The following is a 22,066-nucleotide window of genomic DNA, read 5'->3' on the forward strand; positions in this document are numbered from 1 at the left end:
GGCACCCCTCAATCTTCTTTTTGCGACACTAAATGAACTGGGTTCCTTGATTTCCTGAAGCTCCTCTAGAGGATGCCACAAAGATAATCTAAGGGCTGGAGCACCTCCTATACGAGGACAGGCTGAGAGAGTTGGAGTTGTTCACTCCGAAGAAGAGAAGGCTGCAGAGAGAACTTAGAGAAGCCACTAGCACTGAAAAGGGCTCCAGGAAAGCTGGGGAGGGGCTCACGATCAGGGAGGGCAGGGATAGGATGAGGGGGAATGGTTTTCATCTGAAAGAGGGGAGATTGAGATGAAATCTTAGGAAGAAACGTTTTTCCGTGAGGGTCTCTGGGCCCAGGTTGCCCAGAGCAGTGGTGGCTGCCCCATCTCTGGAGGTGTTCAAGGCAAGGTTGGATGGGGCTTGGAGCCCCTGATCCAGTGGGAGGTGTCCCTGCCCATGGCAGGGGGTGGAATTGGATGGGCTTTGAGGTCACTTCCCTCCCAGAACAAACTATTCTATGAAGCCTTACCCTGCAACCCAGCTAATCTGTCCTGTGGCCCCCATCTTTACTTGTCCCAGTCTTTCTCCATTGCTTGTGAGAGGTGATCCTGGCAGCACCACTGGTGCCATCACATCAGCTCTTTCTGTAGAGCCTTGCTTCTCCTGGTACTTTTACCATTTTTTCACCTGAGGTCTGTATTAGCCCTTTAGTGGGAGCACCACAAGCACTCACACTGAGCTACTCATGCAGTGTGACCCTTAAATCCATTTAAAAGTCACCGCTTTCCAAGACGTAAACCAGCATTCCTTATTTCTCAGTGTACAGCTTTGCATTTGGCTGTGTTAAAATACACTTTGTTTAAATGGGCCCAGTTTACCAAGCAATCTGGATTGCTCTGCATGACTGCTCTATCCTCATCATGATCTCCCACTTCACCAACCTCCGTGTCAGCTGCAAATTTTATCAGCGGTGATTTTATATTTACTTCCAGATCGTTGATTACAACGGTGAATGGCAGCAGGCGCAGAGCTGCTGCCATGGAGCTCCTCCAGGAGAACCTCGTTTCACAAGGACTCCCAACTCAACGACTCCTTTTCTTCACTACGGTGCTGATAAACTAGATCTTCATCTATCTAACAATGCTCTATGCATAATGAGTAGCGCTAATTCAAAATAATAAGCTATAGGTGGGAGGTTGAGATGAGATCTTACAAAGAAATGTTTTGCTGTGAGGGAGGCGAGGCCCTGGCCCAGGTTGCCCAGAGCAGTGGTGGCTGCCCCATCCCTGGAGGGGTTCAAGGCCAGGTTGGATGGGGCTTGGAGCCCCTGATCCAGTGGGAGGTGTCCCTGCTAATGGGAGGGGGTGGAACTGGATGGGCTTTGAGGTCACTTCCTACACAAACCATTCCAAGGTTCTATAACAACAGGATAATGCGTTATCAACTCAGCGTCTTCATTAAACTCCAGGTCAATCAGCTGCAAAGCTGTAACCTCACACCAACACAAAACCAGCTCTGCCGCTTCAGAGCCACAGGTATGCCTGGAGCAGATCCTGTTGCCCACAGCGGCCACAAGCAGATGCCTAAGGAAATGTTGAAGAGCTGGACCTGTCATGTAATAAAACTGCCCAGTATTCCTTCCCATCAAACTGTGTTGACTGACGTCAATGCTATTTCCATCACTGAGTTTCCTGCCTTAGCTATTAATCCAGTCGTTCCCTGGGGCTGGTGAGGACAGCGAGCGGTGCACACAGCATCCCCATCATTATTCCAGCTGGCTCACAGTGTCACTGCCCTCCCACTCATCCTGACACAACCTGGAGTTGCCAGCTCCATTAACACCTCCAATCAGAGACCTCCTACCCAAAACCTTTGAAGACTTTTTGGTGCAAATTATTTTATTGGCTGTGCTAGTGGACAAGTTCAACACGAGTTGGCAATGTGTGTTCATAGCCCAGAAAGCCAATCGTGTCCTGGGCTGCATCCAAAGCAGAGGGACCAGCAGGGTGAGGGAGGGGATTCTGCTCCTCTGTGCCACTCTGGTGAGACCCCACCTCGAGCCCTGCATTTATTTCTGGAAGCCCAAACTTAAGAAGGACATGGATCTGTTGGAGCAAGTACAGAGGAGGCCACAGTGATGATCCGAGGGCTGGAGAACCTCCCGCACAAGGACAGGCTGAGAGAGTTGCAGTTGTTCAGCCTGGAGAAGAGAAGGCTGCAGGGAGACCTTAGAGCAGCTTCCAGCACTGAAAGGGGCTCCAAGAAAGCCGGGGAGGGACATTTTACAAGGGCATGAAGTGATAGGATGAGGGGGAATGGCTTTAAATTCAGAGGCAGAAGATTTAGATTAGATATTAGGAAGAAATTCTTCATGATAAGGGTGGGGAGGCCCTGGCCCAGGCTGCCCAGGGCAGTGGTGGCTGCCCCATCCCTGGAGGTGCTCAAGGCCAGGTTGGATGGAGCTTGGAGGAACCTGATCCAGTGGGAGGTGTCCCTGCCCATGTCAAAGGAGTTGGAACTCCTTTGGCTTTGAGGTCCCTTCCCACTCAAACCATTGCATGATTCTATGATTCTATTTCAGATAACACTATTTCAAGGAGATATTTTGATATCTATGCTGGTTACCACCGTATCAGCCGGTACTGCATCCTACGTTTTTACATCTCTGACCAAATTTAAGCAGTATTTATTCAACACTTTTGCATTTTTCTACATAATTAACGATTTTACAATCTCCATTTGGCAATGACAATTACTGAATTCCACCTCTTCCTCACACATTTTTAATGTACTGCTTATTGTGCTTAGCTGCTCAGAATTGATTTTCCCCCCAATGTTTTTGGTTTTCCTTGTCAATTTTCTACTCTCTCTAACTACTCATTTCTACTAATTGCTACATGCTCCCTCCCTTTTCTTTCCTCCTCCCCCCAGTATCTATTGTTTTTCTCACTGCTGTCTCCACTTTGCTGCCTCACTAGAATGGGATTTGGGGCAAAGCTGTCTATTTTCTTAGCTGGCTCTGAAAAAAACTCCTTTCAAGGGCTCCCCAGTGCTTGCTCTTCCATTCCCGATGGGGAGATGAGCCTGTGCCAGCCTCTACATCTAAGGAGCAAACTGAGCCCCCGTCCCCACTTCCCGAAGGGAGCACGGGCACCGGCGGCTGCCTCCAGCGACAGCGGCTGCTCTGATGAAGACATTCATCCCCTGGTAAATCCTGCGGGTTTCTGTCATGCCGCAGCTGAGAGGGTTTTGTTGGGTTTTTTTTTGCCTGAGCAAGGAATCAGCAGCTCATACGTTTAATGACCCCCATCTTCCATGAAGCACTCTCAGCTTTTCTGATTCCACACCTGCTTTTGGCCTCCCCGGCATCCTGCAGCAAGGAACTCCCTGCCCATGTGCTCCGTGGAGAAGCACTTCCCTTTGGTTTTACATCTGCTGCCTGGTAATTTTTCCTTTAACATCTCCTACCTGCAGGGTTATGAGAAAACATGAGTAATTGCTCCTCGCTCGATCCCTTTTCAATTTCACAGATCTGCACTGCATCCTGCTCCGCTGTGTCCTCTGTGAGCTGCAGCACGCGGGGACGTGCAGCCTGTCCTCCTGCAGATGCCGTCCAGGTTTGCTGCCCCTCTCCATGCCCATTCCAGCTCTGCCACAGTCTTCCCATAACAGGGAAGCTGAAGTCACAGCCAGAATTCCAATTCTGGGCTTTTCTGAACTTGTTTTGATGAGAAATTTTCTCAGGCTCTCCCCAACAGCCTTCCCCAGCCTGCCTGCACACCCCAAACCCCCCCAACAACCATCTCTGCCAAGGGGCTCCTCTGTCTTGATTCATAGAATCATAGAATCACCAGGTTGGAAAAGACCCACCGGATCAAACCATTCCTATCCATCATTAAACCCTGTCCCTCAGCACCTCATCCACCCATCCCTTAAACACTTCAGGGAAGGTGACTCAACCACCTCCCTGGGCAGCCTCTACCATAAGGGTCTGCACCCATAGATGCTGGAGGGGTACTAAGAGGACCCCTCCCTCCTCAGCCATATTCTGCTCTCTCCTGCTTCTTCCCTTCATCACAAACATCTCCAGTTCTTATCAGGTCCCATGCCAACCTGATTCTCCTTGCTAATCCTGGGGAAAACAAACTCAGCCAAAATGAGAGCAGTGCTACGAGGGAACAGGGATGCTACGAGGGAACAGGGATGCGAAGTGTCACCCCGGCTCCCCAAATGCACAGCATCATCCCCTGCACAGACAGCACCAAGCTGATTCTCCTTGCTAAACCCAGGAGGAACAAACTCAGCCAAAATAAGAGCAGTGCTACAAGAGAACAGGGATGCAGGGTGTTGCACCAGCTCCCCCAAACGCAGGGCATCACCCCTGCACAGACAGCATCAAGCTGATTTCCCCTGCTAATCCTGGGGAGAACAAACTCAGCCAAAAAAGAGAGCAGTGATTCGAGGGAACAGGGCTGCTACAAGGGATCATAGCTGTGGGGTGTCGCATCGGCCCCCGAAAATGCACAGCATCACCCCCTGTGCAGAAGGCACCAAGCTGATGCTCCTTGCTAAACCTGGGGAAAACAAATCCAGCCAAAATGAGGGAAGTGCTATGAGGGAACAGGGTTGCTATGAGAGAACAGGGATGCAGGGTGTCACACTGGCTCCCCAAACACATCACCCCTTGCAGACAGCACCAAGCTGATTCTTCTTGCTAAACCCAGGGAATAAAAACTGAGCCAAAATGAGAGCAGTGCTACAAGGGATCAGAGCTGTGGGGTGTTGCATCGGTCCCCCAAAATGCACAGCATCACCCCCTGCAGACAGCACCAAGCTGATTCTCCTGGCTAAATGCAGGCAAAACAAACTCAGCCAAAATGAGAGCAGTGCTGCAAGGGAACAGGGATGCAGGGTGTTGCACCAGCTCTCCCAAATGCAGCGCATCTCCCCCTGCGCAGATGGCACTAAGCTAATGCTCTTTGCTAACCCTGGGGAAAACAAACTCAGCCAAAACAAGAGCAGCGCCACACAAGAACTGGGTTGTTAGAAGGACACAGGGATGCAGGGTGTTGCATTGGCTCCCCCAAATCCACAGCATCTCCCCCTGTGACAGCAGGACCCCACGCAGACAGCACAGATCAAGCAGCAGGAGATGTGGTCTCCTCTGACAGACCAGAAATCGAGCTGCTCACAAAGGAAACCTTAAAATCCACCCCGGGCACCCTTTTCCTGCCGACAGGAATGGTGTGGTGCAACAGCCCCCACAGGAATGAGCCACCCCGCTCCCTCCCGGAGCGATGATTAAGGCTGGAGCAGTGGAATTATCAAAATCATTAACTCCCTCAGTGCTGATGCAAAAGCAGGATCCCCGGCTAATGGGCTCATCTGGCAGCCTCCAATTGCTCCTGCGCCTCCCCACATGCCAGAAGCCTCAACGGCCTTTCAGCCAGCTGCCAAAGGAGCTTGCTTCCCCAACAGCCGCCACAATGCAGCAACTCACAGGGCTGCGAGTGAAAGGCAATGTCAGACCCAATGCCCAGAATATAAAAATAAGTGACAAGGGAGCCATTGTAGCACACGAGTTAGTAAACTTCGGATTAATTTATGAACCCCTCTCTTTTACAGACCAACCTGGAGCTCTGCAACGGCCCTGGTGACTGGAAAAAAAAAAAAGATTAGCCCAGGGACCATGTCCCCAAAAGACACAGATTCAGCTTTTCACGTATGGAGGTTATGCTGCATGTGGGAATTATTTAATTTGCCAGTGTCGAGGCTGGATTGGAGCACTGCTCCAGCACAACACAGCACAGGCTGAAGGGAATATTTGCCCATGGAAACTAGGGCAAGGCTCGAGGAAATCTGGACCTGAATTGACAACAACCACCCAGGGCAACACTCTAGTGCTGGGAAACAGGACAGGGAGTGCAGGGATAGGACGAGGGGAATGGTTTTCAGCTGAAAAAGGGGAGATTGAGATGAGATCTTAGGAAGAAATTCTTTGCTGTGAGGGTGGGGAGGCCCTGGACCAGGTTGCCCAGAGCAGTGGTGGCTGCCCCATCCCTGGAGGGGCTCAAGGCCAGGTTGGATGGGGCTGGGAGCCCCTGATCCAGCGGGAGGTGTCCCTGCTCATGGCAGGGGGTTGGGACTGGATGGGCTTTAAGGTCCCTTCCACCACAGACCGTCCCATGATTCTATGATCTGATGCTCACAAGGACTTGCTTGATGGCTGAGCTCTGCCAATTCAAACCTTGTGTCCACCCCCATCCCAGTGTCTGACTTGAGGGTTATTCCCCGTGGTTCTTTAGCTCTTTCACTGTTGACAAATGATGCTACAGGAATCCACAACTGGAGGGAAGACACACAGGAATCCCTGTGAATCACAGTCCCCCAGACCCAAGTATTATCTGCAAAGCAACTCTTCCAAGAGGCCCTTCGCACAGCTGACAATTAGCAAGCACTGACCTTGCAAGTCAGAAAAGAGGTGCTGTAAGTCCTGCTGAAATAATGATTGCAGCTCAGCCATCCTAAAATGGACATCAGCTCCCGAGGCACTATTTAATGAATAAATCTGGGTAAAATGTGGGCTGACTCCACACAGGTGCCCTGAAGCCTCCTGAAAATTTGCATGATGCTCAAAGAAGCCGCCAAAGCCCAGTGCCAACCTGCCTGGTCAGATCGAATTTATCTAACTCCTAGCAAGATCTAACGCAATTAGAAACCCATTTAGAGAGCCTGAGGACAGAGATTGCCTCACCTCTCAGCCTATCAGAGCTCTGAGACCATCAAGGATGGGTAATTTGGCTTTCCTTTGGTTGAAATAAAGACCGGAAAAGAAAACATGGAAATCAATCATCTGTAGGGTGAATCATAAAATCTAAAGGGGTCATAATCTTTATGAAATAATGTCTAAATTGGACTGACCACAGTGTCCTGAAATGTCTATCACCTTCAAGCCAATAATAGAGCCATTCTGTGGATCATTGGGGTAGAGCGGAAATTGCTCGGGACACAGGAGGAGGTCTCATAATCACATTAAAACCATCTGAAGATCTCAGGGAGAAAAAGGTTCCAGGACTGGGAGTAACACTTGAATAAAGCCCTCGAGGAATCCAACAGCTGTAGAGTGGGAAAATAATGCTGGGAAAATAATGAGCTAATCTGGTTCCCAGTAGCACTCAGCGGAGCTGATAGCTCATCTTGAAAGCTCTGGGGAGAGCAGGGGGTCCCAAGCCATGGGCTCAGGGCTCTAAAAGAAAGAAACACAAGCAAGAATGCTTCAACTGAGAATTTTGCATGGTAAAAAAAATGTCGATTTGATGCAATCAGATCATTTTTCAAGCGAGTTTCTTGTTTCAGAGCTGGGGCAGGGGGGATATCTTTGCTGACACGTGAAAATGAAAAAATGATGCTCTTGCAAAGGTTACTTTCACTTCCAAATTCAAGCCAAGGATTAATTATGAAACTGTATTCCAAAAGGTTGGGCAGGATCATGCCTGTAGAAATTATTAGGAAAATATTCTATTTAAAAATATATATTCTATTCTATATATATGAAAAAGCTATTTATACACCTATTTCTGTTGATTGATGTGTGCCAAAATAGACAAAAAAACACCTACCAGACCTTGCTGATTTGTTTCTAATTGAACATTTTCCACTGATGTCAACCCTGTTTGCTAACCACCTCTGCTTCCACAAGCAAAGGGCAGAACCTTTTCCGGCTGGGTCAAGGAATTGTGTCTATTCCATGAGTCTGTGCCCTAGACATCAGCAGCGCCCGCACTTTATTGGTCTGCAACCAACCTGCACCTAATGAAGAACCGTAGAATTGCAGTCTCATTTGGTTGGAAAAGGACTTCTGAAATCATTGAATCTGACTGTACTTGTCCACTACTAAACCATCCCTGAGCACTTCATCTGCTCATCTTTTTTTCCCATCTGCACCTCCAGGGATGGAGATTCTGACGTCGCCCTGGGCAGCCTCTGCCAGTGCCTGAGAATCCTTTCAGTGAAGGAATTTTTCACTAATATCCAATCTAAAACTCCTCCAGCACAACTTGAGGCCATTTCCTCTCATCTTATCACTTGTTACTCTGGAGAGACCGGCACCCACCTCACCACAACCTCCTTTCCTGGAGCTGCAGAGAGTGATGAGGTCTCCCCTCAACCTCCTCTTCTCCATGCTAAAAAAACCCAGGTCCCTCAGCTGTTCCCAGAACCCCTGGGCTCCAGCCCTTTCCCCAGCTCTGTTCCCTTCTCCAGATGCTCTCCAGCCCCTCAATGTCCTTGTACTGAGGGACCCAGAACTGAACCCAGGTGTGGCCTCACCAACGCTGAGAACAGGGGAAGGACGACTTCCCTGCTCCTGTTGGCCACACCATTGCTCATCTAAGCCAGGATGATGTTAGCCTTCTTGGCCACTTGGGCCGCTGCGGCTCATGTTCAGTCACTGTCAACCAACACCCCCAGGTCTTTCTCCTCCAGGCAGCTTTCCAGCCACTCTTCCTGAGACCTGGAGTATTGCATGAGGTGATGATGATGATACTAGGCGAGACAAGCCTTCATTTGGAGAGGTCAAACAGGTAAAGCAAGTAATATTGTAAGGTTTGTTATTGTAAGGTACTTATCTTGCCTGCACTGGTCCAGCATTACTGCTCTTACTGGCACAGGACCTGTCTTACAGATGAGCTGAGCACAGTCCTCTTTTACCATGTCCTCAAATCCCAGGTGAGCTGTCAAGTCCTTGGGCCAGACCTTGCAGATTCTGAACATTAGAGAAGATTTCTGAGCTCTCTTCTCTGGGCAAAAGACATCCTGATAGTCCCTAATAAACTGTGATCTACTTGAAATTGTTGGAAAAAAGCCAGCCCAAGCTCCTCCAGGCACTCCCAGCGCCTTGAATCACAACACCTCAAAAGGTCTTGCCCAGCCTGAATAATAACGAAGGGCTCTTCAAACATCTGAAATACTGATTTGGCTTTCTACTGGGCTCGAGTGCTTTTGATGAAGAAGCAGAAAGATTAACAGATTAGTGTAAGAGGAACATCAGACATCACATTAGCAAGACATTTAGAGCACGGTCTGGGCCCCGAGCTCAGACAAGAAGTTCCCCCCCAGCAGGGACAGAGACCTGCCAGTCTCCTTAAAGCTGCTTGAGAGCATCAGGGAGTTTGGAAGATGTGAAAACCAAGCCACATGGGAGCAAAGCTCCAGGCTTTCAGGTCGGTGAGGCCTTCAGAGATGTCTTGGAGGAGCTGAACCAGGACCCTCTGCTCCGACAGTTTCGCTATGGAGCAGGACCAGCTCCAAGGGCAAGGTGGTGGTTTGCTGTCCTCCCAGAATGATGGCTCTAAGAATGGCTTTGAGGAAGCTTCTCAAGCTGGGTGGCTGCCCAGCCACGCTGTGTTTTAATAGTACATAAGGAGGTGGGTATTTTGCAAGTAAAGTGGTGCTCAGGAGGATGTTTACGTCCTGGCGCAGGGGCATCTTTAGGGATCCTTGGCCAGAGCCACAGGGCATGGCTGGGAAAGCTGAAATAGATGTAAACGATGAGATAACATACCAGCTTGGTCCTGCCCTCCTAGCAGGTCACTGCCACAAGGGCACTCTCCCACCCCCTCTTTCTGTGAGCTCCTGAGGGACAGAGGCAGTAAACAGCTTACGCTACAGGAAGGCACTGATGCAAAACATTTCAGAGTTGTTTTTAAGGGGTCTCGGGCGGGGGGGGGGGGTTCTTTCTGTTCCTTTGCCCGACCTCTTCCTCTTGGGCTCTCAACCATCAGGTTGAATCAGGAACCCCACTAACAAAAGAAACCTGTACTGCTGGTGGGATATGGAAAGCAAGTCCTCAAGGGTGCAGACTGAGATCTCCACAAAGGCCCAGAAAGACAGAGAGAAGGCAAGGTCAGTGGGGACCTATGGGGGTTGGTTGATGGGTCTGAGATGCAGGTGACCCTGGCTCCCAGAAGTGAAATCAAGACAATACTTCTTCCAGGTTGGACTGATGGATACCGGAGCTATCATCAGAGATGACAAGAAGAGGAGGATCAAGGTGGCCTGTGCCCCTGCAACCAGGCTCCTCGGTTCCTCCTCACCCATATTCAACCCTTCTCTGCCTCATCTGAGCAGTCTGTGTTCTTTCTGGGGCACTGAAGGAGCAGGGGACTGTGGGAAGAGTCCTTTTTGGAGTAATCTCCATCAACCATCTTGGTTTCTCCCAAGAGCAGAGCTTGGGTTGTGTAACTGCAGCTTGGATGGACCGGCTCGCAGGCCAGTACGTAGGAGAAAGGCTGTGCCCAGGGTTTCATGGGCAGGTGCTCTCACAGGACAGGTATGCGTGGGGATGGAGGGTGGAGGGGGAGGAAGGTGTTTTGGACTTGGCACAGGGCTCAGCTCCAGGGGCAGTGTTCAAAAGAAAATGTCAGCAGGACAGCTTTGGTAGCACAGGGGCTGGATGTCCGAGACCCCACAGGCCATGAAGGGGAGTTCCTGCACTTTGCCACCCACCTGCAGAGTCCCACACAAGTCAGCCCATGCACACAATTCACACCAGGGGAACTGGATGGACACAAGCTCCGTGAACACAAGCACACATCATCCACCTCTTCGCTGCTGCCCCACGCCCTCCTGGGGCTCCATCCCCACCCTGAGCCAACATAAATCCCAGCAACAGAGCCCCTGTGCTCCATGCATCCTTTAGCCCCTGCTCTCTCCGGCACACCCCACCCCATCCTGCCCTACATCACGCACCCTCTCATTATCCCAGCCTCCTCTCCATCCCAGCTCTGTCCTCACCTGGGAGCACCCCACCCTCCACCTCCTTCCAAGCATCCCACCCCATCTATGGCCTCTCTGGGTGGAGGGACCACAGAGCACCCAGAAAACACATCCCATTGCAGCATCGGGGCTTGCCCAAGGGTTTGGGTGAGGGATTAATCAGGCTGCAGGGCTGGGCCCAGCTCCAGGCTGCTCTGTGTGCGCAGGGAACAGCACTGCAGCTGAGAGCCCGGCCGAGCGGGCAGAGCAGTGCTGGGAATATCAATCAGTGTGGCTTGGACCAGGCGGCTGCCCACACAGCCAGTGCTTTCATCGCACAGATCCACAGCTCGGCTGCTGGAGCCAGCCAGGGACTCACCCTGCGCTGCGCTGCGCTCAGCATCCCTCTGTACCAGGGCCAGCAGACAGTGAACGGGGAGGGGACAGCGACAGGGAACAGGGAGGTCACTGCCAGCGCAAAGCAGGGGGAGAGATGAGGAGAGAGGGATGGAAGGGAGCAGGTACAATTGTGGAAGGAAAGAGGGGAGGATGGGGGAGAAAAAAGGAGAAGCTCCCCAGATTCAGGCTGATGTTCACCACAGACAAACACTGACTCCAAGGGTATCGTGGAGGAGAGAGCCTGGCGGTCTGAGAAGAGAGAGGTGGAGGAGGGCTGGGAGGAATGAGCAGCTCCTGGCTCAGTAAGGTGGGAAGCTGGAAGCCACCCAGGCAGCCCAGCCCCAGGCCAGTAGCACAGGCTGGGTGAGCCTTCAAGGAAGCAAAGGATGAGGGCTCAAGTGATAGTGGGGCCAGGGACTGACAGACAGTAGAGATGTGGTGCTCCCTTTGATGCGATAGGGACAGTAAGTGCCACTGCCTCCTTGCAGACACAGTGCTTACCGAAGAGCCATCACTTGCCCAAGGCTGCATGCTCTGTACACTCTCCCGTCACCTCCTACCGTGCACAGTCTGTGCACACTCTGCTGTGTGCACCCCACTGCCACACACTACAGCTTGCACACAGCCCTGCGCTACCTCTCCCTGCAGCAGGGGCTGCGTACCCGCTGCACGCCACCTTCCCACGGCACCATGGGCTGCATGTACCCCACTGCCACCTCCTCCTGGGACAGGGGTTGCTCCCCTCCCTGTGCCACCTCCTCCCTGAGGAGACATGGGCTGCACCCCTTCGCATCACCTACCCCTGCCGCACAGCCCGGGCTCCTGCCTCCACCACCCCCTTGCCACGGCGACCATGTACCCCCTTGTGCCACTCCCTCCACGGGTGCAGGCTGCGAACAACCCACTGTCCCCTGCCTCTGTCACCCTGTGCCACAGTGACCACACACCTCTCCATGCCACCTCTCCACGGGGTGCAGGTTGTGAGCGCCCTGCTGTCCCCTGCCTCTTCCACCCCCTGTCACAGCAACCATGAACCCCTCCACGGGGTGTAGGCTGCGAACACCCCGCTGTCCCCTGCCTCTGTCACCCTGTGCCACAGTGACCACACACCTCTCCATGCCACCTCTCCAAGGGGTGCAGGTTGTGAGCACCCCACTGTCCCCTCCCACACCCTGAGCATCCCCTCCCTCTGCAGCACAGCCTGCGCACGCCCACGCTGTCTCTGCCTGCACCATGGGGTTGCTCATCCCCCCACGGCTGAAGCTCTTCATTTTGAGGTGCCAGATGCCCCACAGTGCTTCCCCAGGCATAGGAACGCCCCTGCCATCAACACAAGTCCCTCAGCACAGCCCTGCCAGGAGCTACCGAGCATTCGTGTTTTGCTTGTGGGGCTCTTGGCATCTTCACCAAGTCCCCAGAAGCCAGCACAGTGCACAACGCCCTCCTCGCTCCCTTCTGTGCTCCCCCAACCCCACAAAGGCCCCAGAAGGTGCTCACAAGATGCTGTGCACTCAGTTGTTTCACAGAGCCCACCCAGCCTCCCCAGCACAGCTCGGGCTCAGCCCCCAGGACCTCACGGATGCACTCCCTCATTTGGTCTCTGCATGCCAGAGCCAAACCTGAACCAAGCGTAGTTGATCTTGAGATCAGAAGCTGATTTGCAATGCCTGGGAACACCTCCCAGTTCTGAAACTAGGGGAAAACAAGGCAGGTCCCCCCAACCCTCAGCTCCATCTGCAGCTCCTTGCTGGATCCATTTATCAGCTCATTCCACATGAGCGACCTTGAGAAAATCCACTGACCCAGGACAGTGGGAGACTTTCCCAAACATCTGCCAACACCTAAACCTGCAGTTTATGGAGTCTCTCAGCTAAATTCTCCAACAAGACCATTTCATTCTGTCCATTACAATTATAATATTCCTCTTATTCCCCCTCCCACAGAGAGTAATTAATACTGTGCCATGCTTGGAGCCTGCAGGCAGGTGTAGGCACCTCTGCTGAGCTCGCAGTGGCACGCTGAGGTTAACACCGCTCCAGCCTAACCCACCCCCTGCTACAGCTTCCTGCCATCTCCTCCATTCGTCACCAGAGAGGAGAACTCAGCACCTGCTTCTCCTCCCCTTGTGAGGAAGCAGTAAACTTCGATGAGGTCTCACCTCAGTCTCCTCCAGGCTGAACAGACCAAATGACTTCAGCCACTCCTCATACAGCTTCCCCTCTAAACCCTCCACAAGCTCCGTGCCCTCCTCTGGACACTCTCCAGCAGCTTTAGATCCTTTTTATCCTCTCATGCACCCTCAGTATAAACAAGCCCCAAAAAGGATGGAGCCTGGGAGACAGGCAGAAGAAAGAGATGCTCCCCGTGCCAACCTCTGAGAGGTTGTGGTCTCACCCAGATTCATCAAAGAGCTGCCAAGGACAAGGAAAGAAGGGAAACTTCTCTCTGGAAGTTCCCAAAGGAATGCAGATCACAACGCGGAGCCAAGCCCCCACACTGCCCTGCCCAGCCCACAGGGACTAGTTATTTTAGTGGTTTCTGGTGTCTCCTTTCCTCCTCAACAACCATTGCATCTCCCCACAGGTCCCAGCCCTGCCTGCCTAGAAGGCCCAGACACTTCCTGGATGGTTCCAGATAAAACCTTATGCTGTTAGCAAAACAAACTAGGAGGCTGTGAGAGCCAAGGCTGGCACAGGGCTCAAACCACTGAAGCCAGAACCACTGGTTTCCCCAGATGATCTAATCTCTCCCAGCGCCACAGCTCCTTTTCTCCAGCAGCCTGGCGTGGCTGGTTGGAGCCCCTGGGGAAGAGGTGAAGCTGGTGTGATGGGTGCAGAGATACCTGCTCCAGTGTTAAAGAACAACCATGAGAAAGAGGAAAGGGTGGCCGGGGAGGGGGGCCCTGAGATATGACGCTTGGATGGAGGGAGTGGAGTGTAGGAGAGTTGCATCCAGGGCCTGGGGTAGGGGTGCTCCACTGCACCTCCTTACCAGATCCATCCTCTCTCCAGCTGAATGGAGACAAGAGCCTGAGTGAGCCCCACGGCAGCATTGCCTCCAACCTGCCTGCTGGGCAGGGTAGAACCATCTTTATGGAGAGTGTGGCCGCCTGGCTCCGTCGCCCTCCCGCAGCCTCGCTGTCGCCAGCAAGCCGGCTTGGGAGGACCTCTCCTTCGCTGCAAGGGTGCCCATCACATCCCAGGGCGGGGGGAGCACCTGCCTTCAGGTGCTTCCCGCCAGCGCTGCTGATGTACTGAGGCTCCATCTGCAATCGCGTCCTCATTCCTGCACTGCGGCGGGCGAGAAGCGGGCGTCTTCCAGCCCTCGCCGGCAGGATTTGGGTCATGCTAGCCCGGCACCGTGCAGCAGGGCTCTGCTCCTCCACGGGCTTTGGGAGATGGGTGGCTCTCAAAAGGATGTGGGAAATAAGGAAGAGAAGCTATGCAGGGGGATGTTGGGGTGGAAGATGGTTGGTCCATGGCTCAAATTGCCCCCGTGTCCACACTGACATGCACGTGTCGTGAACCATGTCCTGGGGGAAGATGTCTCCTTAGAGAGCCAGGCAGTGACTGGAGATGGGTGATGTCCATCTGGGGAGGGGGGGTCCATACCATGGCCACGATGGGGCATGGGTGAGGGCTTGTGGAGATGACTGACCCACATGAGCATCAATTCTGGGCAGTTCCTGGATGCTCTAGATGGCTGGGGATATGGCAAATATGCCTGGAAGCAAAATCACCTTCAGGGGCAGCAGGGAAAATAAGGCACAAGTGGTCAAAAATAGAAAACTTTATTGAAGTCAAATCCAACCGGGCAGCTGAGCTCAGCCCCACGGCAGGAGCCCAGCCTGCCGCTCACAAGGGTACAGAGAGGGGAGCAGAGTCTCCATATGGCACAGAAGGTACAGCATGGTTGGGGAGTAGGTGTTCCTCACCCACGGGGCCCCAGGAAGAAGGCAAAGCCACAGGCACTCATCCCCCCATCTCCAGCTGGTTAAGGATAGACCCGACAGGCGCCAAAGCAGAAACGTGGTGCAAGCTAAATGGCCAGACAGCCCAAGAAAAGAGGGTCCGCAAGCTCCAGGCTCATCCCAGACCTCCTGGGACAGCTCCAAGCTCCAGTGCACACCAGCAAGCAGCCAAGACCTACCTCCTTCCTGCCCCACACACAGCAGAAACCCCCGGCTACACCAAGAGCAGTGACGCGACCGCAGTGCGCAGCAGAGACCCCAGTGCCCCACTTCTCCAGCCCTGAGGACAACACCCAGCCCCAGCACATGGCTGGACCTGTGCCACCCAGAGAAAGCACCCTGGCTGCCAGGATCTGCTCTCCCACTCCACCGCGGCTGTAGCGCAGCTCCCGCAGAGCCGTGGCTCTGGGCCCCGATGCTCACGCTAAGAGAAGCCCAGTTTGCACGGCACTGGCCATGGCAAAGGGCCCAAGCCTGGGGGAATCCAGAGCCTGAGCCTGGGAAAAGGCAGAGCTTTGCTCCTCCACCCAGCCCCACCTGCCCGGCCAGTGGCAGTGGGTGCAAAACTCCCTCTCAGGTGGCTTTGCACAAGGATGGTGAAAGCTTCAGCCAGACCAGCAGAGCCAGGCTGGCAACAGCAAGGTTAGTGCCTTCCTTACCACTCCTCAGACATGGGCAGGGCTGGAAACCAGCTGCCCGGAGCTGTGGCAAGAACAGGACCAGGCTGTCCACCCCACGAGTCAGCCCAAGCAGAGGGATGGATGGGAGGGGAGGCATTGCCCTACTCAGTGCTTTTCAAGCCAGTCCCCAAAGGGAACCCAGGTGGGTAGGAATCCCTCCCCAGAGCTCCACATGCAGAGGCACACGCATGCAGCACCCTTCACATCACCGTCACCCAGGCAGCGCCGCCAGGACCCAGCCCCAGGCGCTCTGACAAGGGGTCTGGCAGTTTTTAACCTCCTTTCCCCCAACCAGCCCCTCCCTGACCCACAACCAAGCTCCGTGGTTCGGCTCCAGGGTAAGTTCTCTGCTAGCCCTCCCAGGCCACACATGCAGGGCTGGGGGCCAGTCCAGGCTTACTCCCACACCTCTGTCCAGATGGCTCCCCGGTGCAGCGGGGTGGCCGTTGCCGGCCTCAGGACGAGCTCTCCTACCTGCTTGTTGGTGTATTTCTGAGGGTTGGTGCGGTAGCTGTAGTCCGAGTACTGCTCGGAGCCCGTCGAGTTGTTGTCCCCGGTGCCAACAAAGGTGTTGGTGGCCGGCAGGTCCTGCACCACTTGGTGCTTCTTGGAGGCAGAGGGTGACTGAGGCTGCAGCTGGATGGAGGGCAGCGGCGAGTTGGAGCGGTAGTGGCGACCCAGGTCCGGGCTGCCTGGCGGGTAGTTGAGGGGCAGGTGGATTCGGGGGCTGTCGCTGACAGAGTCATTCATGAGGTTGAACTTGAGTGACTTCTGCAGCCCCGTCTCCTCCTCGTCCTCTGTGGGCTTGGGTGGCTTTGGAGACTTGCTCTTCTTCACCTTACTCTTGCTCTTACCACTCTTGCTGGCCTGCTTGGGTGCATACAGGTCCTTGGTCTCCTTCTTGCCTGCCTGGTAGCCGCTCTTAGCCTCCCGCTGCCGGCAGTAACGTACCAGGACAACCAACACGATGACCAGGGTGACAGCCACGATGCCAGCGATGACTCCGAAGAGGATGTTGCTTCGCTGCTTGCTGCGCTCATATTCGGGGTCTCCAGCGATGTCTATGTCGAGTGGTGTGTCCAGGCTGTGCCCCACCAGCGTGTCCAGCAGCGTGCGGTTGGCCAGCGTCTCATTGACGTAGAAGTGCACCAGCGCCGTGCCGTGCCGCGAGGGCTTGCCCTTGTCATTGACACGCACTACCAAGCGGTGCAGGCCATGATGCTTGCGCAGGATCTCCTTCTCCAGGGTGATGTCTCCGCTGTGCGGGGAGATCTGGAAAAGCTCAAAGGGGTTGCCTCCTGTGATGCTGTAGATCAGCTCTGCATTGACGCCAGAGTCAATGTCCTCCGCCTTGACCTTGCTCACCTGCTGGCCAGGGCTGGTGTGGGGCAGGATGTGTTTGTAGGTGGCATTGGAGGGTGACGTGATGAAGGGGGCGTTATCATTCTCATCCAGGACATTGATGGTCACTCCTACATAAGCAGACCTGGGAGGATCCCCACCGTCCACTGCCTTGAGTCGGAAAGTATAGGTGCTCTGCTGCTCCCGGTCAAAAGAGATGCTGGAGAGGATGGTGCCAGTGCCGTTCTGGATGACAAAATCCCCGTTGTCTTGCTCCACTGACAGCTGGATGCGGGCGTTTTCTCCTTTGTCAGCATCAATCACCGTCACCATGCCCACAGGGCTGAGGGGTGGCATGTTCTCCATCACTGAGAAGTTGTAGCCGCTCAGCATGAACTTGGGGTCGTTGTCATTCCTGTCCATGACATTGATGGCCACAGACGCTGTACCCTTGAGGCTGGGGCTGCCCTTGTCTGCCGCCACCACCAAGAACTCATAGCGCTCCCGCTGCTCTCGGTCCAGCACTGCTTTCACCCGGATCTCCCCAGAGTCGGGGTCAATGGTGAAGGAGCCCTTGGAGGAGGGGTCTGTCACCAGAGAGTAAACCAGCTTGGCGTTGGAGCCGCTATCGGCATCGGTGGCGCTCACCTCCATCACCAGGTCATCTGGCTCATTGTTCTCAGGGAAGGCCACCTCGGTGAAGCTTTGGCTGAAGACAGGAGCATTGTCATTCACGTCCACCACTTGCACCTTCAAAGAGTTGGTGCTGGAGAGGGGCGGGTTCCCCGAGTCCACTGCCACAATCTCAATAGTGTACTCCTTCACCGACTCGTAGTCCAGCGGCGTGGTGGTCTGGAGGAAGTATTTCTTCTTACTGTCGCTCCCCGTTTCACTAGCCTGCCGCAGCTGGAATGGGACGTCACCAGCCACTACACAGGTCACCACGGCATTTTCACCCTCATCTCGGTCAGACACCTGCACCAGAGCCACTGCTGTCTCTACTGGCACGTCCTCCGAGATGTTTGCCATGCCATCCTGGTGGGTGACAAGCCCAATGCCTCGGATCTCTATGGAGGGCGCGTTGTCATTCATGTCCTTGATGGTGACAACCACCTGGGTGCGGGCGCTCTTGGGGTTGGCTCCCTTGTCCTTGGCCATGATGGAGAACTTGAGGGTGTTGACATCCTCACGGTCAATGGGCCCCTGGACGGTGATGAGCCCCGTGGCACGGTCCAAGCGCAGCAGCCGGCGCACCATGTCTGAGGCTTGGTGGAACGAGTAGTCGATTTCAGCATTGGCGCCCTGGTCTGAGTCATTGGCTTTCACCTGTGAGGTGGAGGGACAAACAGTGAGCAGGAGGGCAAAGCAACCACCGCAAATCCCACCTTGGCTTCCATTGGGGTGGCTTGGGGGAAAAAACAAGGATTTCCTCTTCTAGGGCCAAGGACTATGGAGCAAAGAGCCTGGGACCAGCAGAGCAGCTGGGAGGAGCCCTCCGGCATGGAGGCTCTTCCTTGCTCTTCCAGTGAAACTGGCTCAGCCGGTTGGCTGTGCTCCCCTCCCGGCCAGCTCTGGCATGCAGGGAATCCTCTGGGAACCTATATGGATTCAACACAGGCAACAGCGGGGAGCAATATCAGAGGTCTTCAACCCAGGCAGCAGTGGGAAGAGTCATCTCCAGCTGTGCCCACCCCTCAAAACCCTCCCCAAAGAGGTGCTCAAGCAGCCCTCTGGCTGAGGTGAGGACGAAGAGGAGGGAGATGAGGATGTGCAGAACTGCAGCAGCTCCATCCCGGCATTCTTCAGGGATGCAGCCAAGTAGGGACCAGGGCTGCCTAAGCTCTGCACAGCACCAGCCATCCCTGCCCACCCGTCAGGAGCTCTGCATCCGCATAAACCTGCCTCTACGCCTATTATTTGCTTTCTAAAGAAGATGAGGTTTGTCTAACATTTGCCTCCCTAATCGGCTCTCTGAGAAGCCTCTTCTCTGCACCATTTGCTGCTCCGCCGTTATCTTGCTCGGCAGATTTGGATGGAGAACGAAAGTTGTTAAATGTAAATTCCACCTTTTACCTCCACTCACAAAAAAAGGCGGAAGTCATTTTCCCCCTGAAAGATAAAAGCTGAGCAATGGCAGCAGCAGCATCTCAGCCCATTCTCCTCCTGGCCATGCGGCTTCCTTATCTGCTTCCAACTTCCATTCTTTTAGCAGTGAAAAATGAATTCTTAAAAAACATTCACATCAGAATTAGCAAGCAGATGAGAGCTGGCCGCGCTCCACTTATTAAGATGGCAGCTGCAGATAAACAGATGTCGACTACTATCATCTCAATGCCCCCTCCAAGCCAAATCCACTGAGATCCAACCTCTCGGTCTCCTCAGGCCAGCTTGCAGCTCTGTCAGTGATGGGGCAGAGCTCCTGGTCCGTGCAGACAGCGAGGCACCCGCAGAGTCATGGGCAGCCCCCCTAGGGATGCTGCCTGCCCCTCATCTCCTCTGCAAGCCGGAGTTTCCATGGAGCAGCCATGGGAATGCAACTTATGAAAGGGTCTATGTCTTGTCTGCGGGCAGCGTTGAGACCAGGTTGGCATGAAGCCAGAATCCCTGAGGACCTTGGGTCCCAGCCCTCCCCATATCCCAGAGCTTTGGTCCTGCACACCTGCCAGCCCTGCTGCTGCCCCTCAGTCATGTCCTGCAACCCCTGCTCCAGTTGCACCTTCCCAAACATCCCTTCCAACCTTATTTTAGCAGATATGACACCAGGGACGTGCCTGCCCGCTGGTCCCGGGTGACACTGTGGGCTCCTACAGCTTGCAACCCTTCTAGGCTTCCTTATCCCTTGAAGAATCACGGCTGTATAAATGCTCCCTGAGTTGTTCGTGCTGTAGCCAGCAGAAAAGAAGAAAGGGGAGAAGAAAGCCCCTGCACTCACCTGGAGGACAGAATGCCCCATGGGGCTGTTTTCCGAGAGCTCTGCCTCATACAGGGCCTTCTCGAACTTGGGCGCGTTGTCATTCATGTCCAGGATGGTGATGCGAAGTAGGGCGCTGCTCGCCCGTGGTGGGTTGCCTCCATCCTGCACCTTGATGGTCAGATCGTAGGAGTCCCACTGCTCCCGGTCCAGGTTCCCCATGACGATCAGCTGCGGCTGCTTCTCGTCCTGATCCTCTGCCACCTGCAGCCCAAAGAGCTCCTGCGCCTCTGGACCTGCCATCAGCTCGTAGGAGGCAACGCCGTTGGGGCCCGAGTCCCGGTCCATGGCCAGGGGGATGGGGAAGAGCGTCCCAATGTTGGTGTTTTCGGGGATGGAGAGGGTGAGGACGGGTGAGGCAAAGTTGGGGGTGTTGTCATTGATATCAAGCACCTCTATCTGCCCCTCGAGCAGGCGTGGGCTGCTGTTTAAGATCAGGTCAGTGATGGATACTTCGAACTCCAGGAAGCAGGGCTCTCCGGGCAGGAGGTGCTGGCAGTCACGCAAGCTCTCTCGGTCAATGGAGGTCTCTGTGGTGTAGATGTCCCCAGTCTTGCCATCCACACGGAGGTACGGAGCCCCTATTTCCAGCTTGTAGAGGTGCCCCACGTCTGGGAAGCCGTAGTCAGAGGCCAGGCTCCCTATGAGGGTGTTGGGGGGTTGTTCCTCCGGCACTTTGTAGACCACACGTGTCCCAGAGGCCAGGGCAGGGAGCTGGATGAGGAGCCACAGGCCCAGGCAGGACACTAGCGGTTTCATCCTGCGCTGCTGGGGAGCTGCAAGGAGACACAGACACCCGAGGTTAGGCAGCCCCAGGCCCCAGCCCATTTCCAAGAAGCATCCTTTTGGGTGCACCCCCTGTGCGAGGCAGCACTGCTCGTGGTCCCCAAAGGGAAGCGGCTCCAGGAGCTCACCTGGCAGAGCTGACCTTGGCCACGCTCTCCTGGCAGCCTCTGCAAGCAAATGCCCGGGAGGACCCATCCCAGCTTGCAAAGTTCCTGCAACACCCTGCTGGAGTGAGCAACCCAGTCATTGAAACCTCAGCCTTGGCTTCCTGCAAGTGACAGGAAGCCACTCCTGCCACTGTCCACCCTCTTCCTCACCACGCAAACTGTAATTAGACCCAATGAGGCACACACTGACAGGGTGGATTGCAAGCAGCCTGCTGCCAGCAACCCGATGGGAGCCGGCCAGGCTCCGAGACAGCTTCTCACCACAGAAACACAGGAGCATTGTGTGCCACGCACTGCAGGGACACTGCCCACCACGCACAGTGGGGACACAGGGGCACTGCACGGATCTGCCAGCCCGGCAGAAATGGGAACACCGAAAGGGGAGCAGGGGCTCCAACTGCTCTGCAGGGAGGCAGCGATGGCACCCGTCCAGCACTACAGGGACACGGGGCAAGGCAGCAATGCCACCAATCCCACACTGCAGGGACACGGGTCACTGCTAGGATAGAACCACCTCCCATCCATCACTGCAAGGACTGAGGGCACTGCCTGCAGTGCAAGAATGCCACCCATCCAGCACTGTAGGGACACAGGGCGCTGCAACAAAAGGGACACAGGGGCACTGCCAGCCTCCTGCAGCAGGGCACGAAAGCACCACCCATCCAGCACTGCAGGGATGCAGGAGCCCCATGCATCCTCCATCATGTCTACATCCATCCGTGCATGTCTACAACTACCTGAAAGGAGGTTGTGGAGAGCAGGGAGCTGGGCTCTTCTCCCAAGTGACAGGGGACAGGACAAGAGGGAATGGCCTCAAGCTCCACCAGGGGAGGGTCAGGCTGAACATTAGGAAAAAATTTTCACAGAAAGGGTCATTGGGCACTGGCAGAGGCTGCCCAGGGAGGTGGTTGAGTCACCTTCCCTGGAGGGGTTTAAGGGACGGGCGGACGAGGCGCTGAGGGACATGGTTTAGTGATTGATGGGAATGGTTGGACTCAACGATCCAGTGGGTCC

At 54.5% G+C, this 22,066-nt stretch overlaps 1 protein-coding gene across 4 annotated transcripts in view; it reads right to left on the minus strand.

Moving 5' to 3' along the window:
* The window catches only part of PCDH1 (protocadherin 1), a 65,254-nt gene that overhangs the window by 37,163 nt on the left and 6,025 nt on the right, over positions 1-22,066 (minus strand). For 3 of the 4 annotated variants that reach the window (XM_069869606.1, XM_069869608.1, XM_069869609.1), the window contains exons 2-3: positions 20,061-20,875; positions 16,262-18,454 (exon numbers count right to left, since the gene is read on the minus strand). In XM_069869606.1, the coding sequence (XP_069725707.1) occupies positions 16,262-18,454; positions 20,061-20,875 (3,008 nt within the window). Of the gene's footprint in view, positions 1-14,911; positions 18,455-20,060; positions 20,876-22,066 lie in introns of those variants that run through there. The other variant, XM_069869610.1, reaches the window with a different exon arrangement.

This window comes from Phaenicophaeus curvirostris, chromosome 15 (assembly GCF_032191515.1).
Source record: "Phaenicophaeus curvirostris isolate KB17595 chromosome 15, BPBGC_Pcur_1.0, whole genome shotgun sequence".
Lineage (NCBI taxonomy): Eukaryota > Metazoa > Chordata > Aves > Cuculiformes > Cuculidae > Phaenicophaeus > Phaenicophaeus curvirostris.